The 6,860-nt window shown below is 34.6% G+C and overlaps 1 protein-coding gene across 1 annotated transcript; it reads right to left on the bottom strand.

The window, feature by feature from the left end:
* Positions 1-2,183: 2,183 nt before the first annotated feature.
* Positions 2,184-6,159, bottom strand: LOC107765100 (uncharacterized). The gene is made up of 5 exons (XM_016583705.2): positions 6,002-6,159; positions 4,832-4,997; positions 3,435-3,587; positions 3,161-3,336; positions 2,184-2,818 (listed from the first exon to the last, which is right to left on the bottom strand). Exons 2-5 carry the CDS (start codon positions 4,970-4,972, stop codon positions 2,728-2,730), a joined length of 561 nt encoding a protein of 186 aa, XP_016439191.1. The 5' UTR covers positions 4,973-4,997; positions 6,002-6,159; the 3' UTR covers positions 2,184-2,727.
* Between the last annotated feature and the right edge of the window lie 701 nt (positions 6,160-6,860).

Genomic DNA, 6,860 nt, shown 5'->3' with positions numbered 1-6,860 from the left:
AGTTTAAGTTGAACGCCTTCTGATTTATTTGAAGGTTGTTGAAGAAGTACATGATTTCCCTTTGAATTTAAAACTCATTATTTAGAAAGTAAACAACAAAAGCTATGGAAATTGTTAGCTAAAGTTGAAAAGTATTGCTATTTATATCATTGTGTACTTTTGATGTGTTTTAACGATGTGTTGTATGTAGTTGTCAAATTATTGCCTTTATTTATTAGATTAGCAGTTAACTTTTAAGATGCCTGAATGACGTGTTGTATCGTATATCTACTTGTGAAATGGCAATGTTTCATATTATTAAATCCTATAAATACTCTCACGATATTTTGTCAATAAAGAATTTAATATCTTTTGATCTCTTTTATTTTGGTTTCACCTGAACCTATGTCAAACAATTTTGATGTGCTTGTTTTCTGCACATATTGGAGCAAATGTTTATTTTAATAGTAATGTACTGCAGATGTATCCACAATAGTTCTTCTATTGAAGATGGTTTTCTACAATATATTTTGTTCATAATCCATGGCCCGCATATAATTAATTTCAATCCTTAAAAATCGAGGCGTGCCATTTAGTTGAATTTTTCATGGCCCCCGCAAACTTGAAAGTGCGTAGTTGCTTTAGGCGCGTTATTTTAATAATTTACCTTCCTAAACTCGGTGCGCATTTATGTGTGACCCAAATCCAAATCTCAACAACGTTAGATAAAATGTGTTGCGAACCACGGGTGCATTTATGTAGCGTGACTTACGATGTGTTTTAAATAACTTTGAATTTTTCCTGAAATATTAAAAGCTGCTAAAACAATAGCAGCTTTTGCTTTTGCTTTTTACTTTTTTTTTTTCTTTTTGATTTGGGTCCGTATGATTCATCCATTTTGAAAGATATGAAAAAAAAATATGTTAGAATAAGATTTTAATTTAATCCCAACAATTTATCTCATACTTTTGTTTTAGTAGCATCTTTGTTAATTAATTTCACATTGACTTAGCTTAATAACAATGAAGTTATCCTCAAAGGTTTAAAGTGTCAAAGTACATCCCTTTATTAGTAAATGATGTAAATAATAAATAGCACACTCTCTAGTTCGCCTTCACTTTCCGTAGTCATGCCTTACTCTAATTATATAAAAAAAATTAATTCATAAACAACGTAGTTTGCTTTAGGCACGATTGTTAATAGATTATCGTGGCTATGGGTACGATTCCCGTGACATAGTTATGATACCTAATTCCCAAATTCGGGGGTGCATTTCATGTGACCCGATCATAACAATTTCAAACAATAATAAAATAAACATGTCGCGAATCGCGAGTGCATTTCATGTAGCGTGATTCGCGGTATGTGCCAAAACGGCAAGTGTACGACAATCGTAACTTGTTAAAGAAATAATTCCATAAATCCTAAAAGCGGTTTAAAATAATTAAAAAACGGTTATAAAAGTAAAAAATGCAATAAGTTTAAAACGTGTAACAAATCAGATAATTAGGCCAATTTTAATAGTTTAAGCGACCGTGCTAGAATCACGGAACTCGAGAATGCCTAACACCTTCTCCCGGGTTAACAGAATTCCTTACCCGGATTTCTATTTTCGCGGACTGTAATACAGAGTCAATCTTTTCCTCGATTAGGGATTTGAACCGGTGGCTTGGGACACCATAAAATTATCCCAAGTGGTGACTCTGAATCTTTAATTGAAATAATCCTGTTTCGATTGTCACTTAAATTGGAAAAAACTCTCTTATACCCTTTCGGGTGTAGGAAAAAGGAGGTGTGACAACTCAAAAGCATTTTTCCCCCTTCTAAGAACCTGTTTGTCCATAGATTATTTTTCCCTTTTTTCGGAGTTTGTCCATAAAAATTTGTAAGTTTTTGGAAATTTATTGAAAATAAATTTTTCACAAAAAACCTTTTTTCTCAATCATAAAACTGCAACATTTTTTCAAGTGAAATGTCCGGACATAATTTCAAATTTCAAATACCATTTTTCAACTTTAACTCCTACTTATTTTTTAAAATCAAAATTTTATGTCCAAACGCCTACTAAAAGCTTGGCCAAACAGGCTATAAGCACCCAATTGTATGATCGGCAAGGGTCTTGCCGATCATACAAAGAGGGTTAGTAATAATGATGTAATTTATGACAAAAATGATGAGATAATCAAACAAGTTGAAACAAACAATTAAAGGATTCTCAGTGTAAAAAGGAGACTCTTCCCCTTGCCAACTCTTAACAAGAAATTCAACAGTATGTCAAAATCCAGAACACATTTGTGTTTAGCTCTCCTCCCTTAAACTTTCCAGCCCCCATCTCCCAAAAATGTACAAAGCAAGAAATGACATCAGAAATGTGTTGCTTACAAAGAAAGAACATAAAAGTTGCATAATACTCACAGAAACAAAATTAAAATGGAAAATTTTGATGACTTGACATGAGAGGTTAACCAAAAAGAAAATAACTTCCCACTTAGTTGATGAATGATGAAGTCCCTTGAGGTCTCTATATGTCCATAAATGAGATCTCAAGGTGATTCATGATTTCCTCGGCAAATGGAGAGTTTACGCTCAAGTAAGATCGGTCAGCTCCACAGTCCAATCCCCATATCATAGTGCACAGATAAATTTACGATCAAAGAAGATTGATTTGAAGGTACAAAAGGGAGATTGAGCGACATCCAAATTTGATTAGTAGGCATAGGTAGGAATTATACCAAGTACTAATTGTGTTTATTGGCTAAAGATGGCCTCCACTCTATCCAACGACGCTTGTAGTCGTCCAGAATTCATATTGAACAGTGGTTCACCAGTACCTAAAGCCCTGCAAATGGATTCCAGAATTCATATTAGGCACACGCACCGTCAAGTTTCAGTCAGTTTTAATTCTTAAAGCACTTTATTGTCAGGGGGTAAGAACCCTAGTGATTTCCTACAAAGGACAGTCCAGTGCACTAAGCTCCAGCTACGTGCGAGGTCCGGGGAGGGGCCGGACCGCAAGGGTCTATTGCACACAGCCTTACCCTGCATTTCTGCAAGAGGCTGTTTCCATGGCTCGAACTTGTGACCTCCTGGTCACATGACAACAACTTTACCAGTTACGCCAAGGCTCCCCTTCAAGTGATTTCCTACAAAGTGAACGGCAAATGAGGATGAGAAAACTTGCCCAGTAACTTCTGGAAGAACATAATCTGCTTTCCATCCAAAACGGAAATCCACACCAGGACATAATCCAAGTGATGTTTTATTCCGGATGCTGGAAACACCATCTCCGCCGAAACAAGTAGTGAGCTTCCATTTCCAACCAGTTGCATGCAACTGAAAGCTATGGCCTACTCCAACCTGTATAGATTCAAATGGTTAGCCTATAACGTTTCTGATGATAAGGGCTGAGGTAGGAAACAGTACAGTGTAGAGGAAGGAACGAAAAAAGTTCAAACCTGAAGATTCAGAAATTTTGTCACTGGGATTTTCTTGGAAAGAAGGCGCACTTCATGATGTAAAGGCTCGTATATGAACTTCCATCTCCGATCAGGGGCTAAAGGCTTTAAAACCAGCTTCGCCAGATACTCATTGTATGGGGAATTGTAAAACTAGCCAAGAGGAATTATAAAGGAAAAACTAGTTAAAACCAGAAATACAGAAATAGAAGCAAAGTTATAATGCTTGCACTCAATATTCTTCTGGGTGATTTCAGCAACAACTAGAACATTAATGGAGTAAAATCTTATAGTGCTTCTACAATTTAGACTTCAGTATTGTGTATTAACTTTTATCTTGAGGACATTATTGGCATAAAGCAGACCGCGTATCACTCAGCACCCACTGTACAACAGACTATAAGAAAATTATCTGTTCGATCATTAACATTAGCAAACAGGGAATGTTTACATAGATGATGATGGACAAGATATATTAAAGCTCCAAGTCCATTGTTGAGGTAGTATCAAGGACATGAAGATAAAAAATAACATGAAAATGGGGCTTTGCAGGACAAGATCCAGCTTTCACTGGTTGAAAATCGTTGGTAGAGGTCAGAAATGGTGGAGGCATTATCAAGTAAGTCGGTTATAAGTGTCGTACTCTCGCTGCCATCAGTATATCCACAACTAAATCTCCAGAAGGTATATACAAATCTAACCAATAACTAGCTTTCTGCTACCTCTGTTTGCAATAGTACGTTGCTCCGTCTCAACAACAAACCCAGTGAATTCCTACAAGTGGGGACTGGGGAGGGTGAGATGTACGCAGCCTTACCTTCACTCTGTAAGGTAGAGAGGTTGTTTCCGGAAGACCCCCGGCTAAAGAAAAGATAAAAAGAAGCAATGACAACAAGTATAAATAACAATAAGATAAAAAGAGGACTGAAACCAAAGTAGCAAATAAACGGTGGTAATAACAGTCTAAGAATAAATGGATAACAAACTAACACTAATGCTAACGAACAGAGGCAGACAAAGGGAGACGCTCGACTACCTACTAGCCTTCTACCCTAATCCCCGACCTCCACACCCTCCTATCAAGAGCCATGTCCTCACTAAGCTCCAGCTGCGCCATATCGGCCTAATCACCTCTCCCCAAGAACGTTGCTCCATCTCTATCCAAGAAAAAGAGGATTCCCACTTGTAATAACTCATACTAACGAGTACAACTTTCCGAATTTAATTGAACGTAATCAAAAACGTCTTGAAACTTTGTAATACAATAGTCCCATTACACTAATAACAACGAAAGCATCAAAGCACTATATTCATATAATTGACCCAACTAGTTTGAGACTGAAATGTAGTTCATTGATTAAACACGTAAAGATAGATGGTCAGTGAGAAATTAGTACCTCCAAGTTAACACCAACTCGATAGCCCTCAATTTCTTTTCTGAACTTGAGAAAAATCTCTGAAGGCATCAGATTGACATTGTAAAGCTCATCCCATGATGTGGGTTCTTCGCCACTACGACTCGGACCACCTTCCTCCATTTTCAGACCCAAGAATCAATTCAAACTGCAATGGGTCAACAACCAAACGCCTCAAAATCAAATCTTTTCACATTAAGCTAAATTCATTATGTATTAATGCATACTTCTTCATCAAATTTAATGTCAGAAACAAGAATCAATTCAAACCGCAAAAGGGTCAACTCCTAAACACCTCAAAATGAAATCTTTACATATTAAAATGATTTCTTTATCTATTCTTCTATAAAAGATGATTTCTTTATCTATTCTTCTAAAAAAGATGATTTCTATCTCTATCAATTCATACTTGTTCATCAAATGTATTGCCAGAATCAATTCAAACTGCACAATGGGTCAACTGCCAAACACCTCAAAATCAAATATTTATGCATAAAAAGGATTTCTTTATATTTGAATCATACTTGTTCATCAAATTTATTGACAGGATTAATTCAAACTGCAAAATGGTCAACTTCCAAACACTTCAAAATCAAAATTTTACACATAAAAGTATTTCTTTCTATATTAATTGTTCATCAGATTTTATTGCCAAGAATCAAACTAAACAACAAATAGGCAACTGCCAAACTACCTCAACATCAAATCTTCACACATAAATTTTCCGTATTTATTCATAGTTCATCAAATTTTAAGGCCATAATTAATTCAAACAAAATGGACCAACTGCCAAACACCTCAAAAATCAAATTTTTACGCATTAAAAAGTTTTCCTTACGTATTAATTCATACTCGTTCATCAAATTTAATACCAGAATCAATAAAAATTGCAAATAGGTCAACGAGCAAACAACTTAAAATCAAACTTATATTCATACATACATAAATACACACAAACATACATATTCATCAAATTAATCAATTAAAATAGCAAATGGTCAACTGCCAAAACTACCTCAAAAATCAAATCTTCACATATTTATATACTAATTCATACTGATTCATCAAATCTTGATGCTAGGATGGGTTCGTTGGGGGGGGGGGGGGGGGGGGGGGGTTAAGCGAATAGCTCGAAATGCAACAATTTCATACCTTGAAGATACTACAACTGGAACTGAACCTGAAGCAGTGTAAATTTAGTGAACAAATTTGCTGAATATTCTTTTGCTATTTGAGAGGAGACATGAGAACTTGACTGAAGAGATAGAGAAGCTTCTTGTTTTGGTTCCAGTGACAATATAGTTTTAATTTATTAGGAGGAAAAAAAATGGATAGAATAGCAAAAAATGAATAAATTAGCAAAAGGGCTATTTTGTCAATATAGAGATTTATTACACAAGTTATTAGTTTAGAAATTCAAAATTAGCCTGATTTACAACTGCAAGCTGAAAAATAGTCACTGTTTTAAAATTAATCGATATTTAGCCAATTTTTCATGCGTTAATAAAATTTGAACAAAAATATTCTAAGTTAAAATCCAAAAAAAAAATTAGCATAATATGTTGGAGTGCAAACTTTTTACATATGGAATTCAAGCATAATGTGTTGACTTCAATATATCCTGTATATGAATTTCAGCATAATATGATGGAGTTTGAACCTTTACAAGTTAAACTCCAGCATAATTTGTTACAAGTTCAATGACTTTGCAAACAATGACTATTTTTTAATTATAGTTCGAAGACTGACTAGCCCATACTATTTTGATTTTAATATGTGATATCAAGTTAGTTAATAGTTATTATTTTTATCAGGTTATTAATTAATATTTAAAATAAAAAAAATTACTTGCATGATTATTCTATAAGTGATATAATTATATAAATACTTAAACTCTCTTTAGACTTACAACAGCTAGCTCCACATGATTTTTTATATATCCACATGTTAGAAGGTGCAAAATCACTGCAGGAGCTAGTCTTGAGTTCATGTCATATTATTTAGGGTATGA

Source organism: Nicotiana tabacum, chromosome 8, assembly GCF_000715075.1.
Source record: "Nicotiana tabacum cultivar K326 chromosome 8, ASM71507v2, whole genome shotgun sequence".
Lineage (NCBI taxonomy): Eukaryota > Viridiplantae > Streptophyta > Magnoliopsida > Solanales > Solanaceae > Nicotiana > Nicotiana tabacum.
This window is presented reverse-complemented; position numbering and strand designations above follow the sequence as displayed.

Bases quoted from the DNA above. Each gene is read 5' to 3' on its own strand.
- LOC107765100 (XM_016583705.2), bottom strand. From the start codon at position 4,972: ATGGAGGAAGGTGGTCCGAGTCGTAGTGGCGAAGAACCCACATCATGG. The intron at 3,588-4,831 runs GTACTAATTTCT...CCTCTTGGCTAG, and splicing joins GAGTTGGTGTTAACTTGGAG to TTTTACAATTCCCCATACAA. The intron at 2,819-3,160 runs GCAAGTTTTCTC...ATCCATTTGCAG, and splicing joins GTTCTTCCAGAAGTTACTGG to GGCTTTAGGTACTGGTGAAC.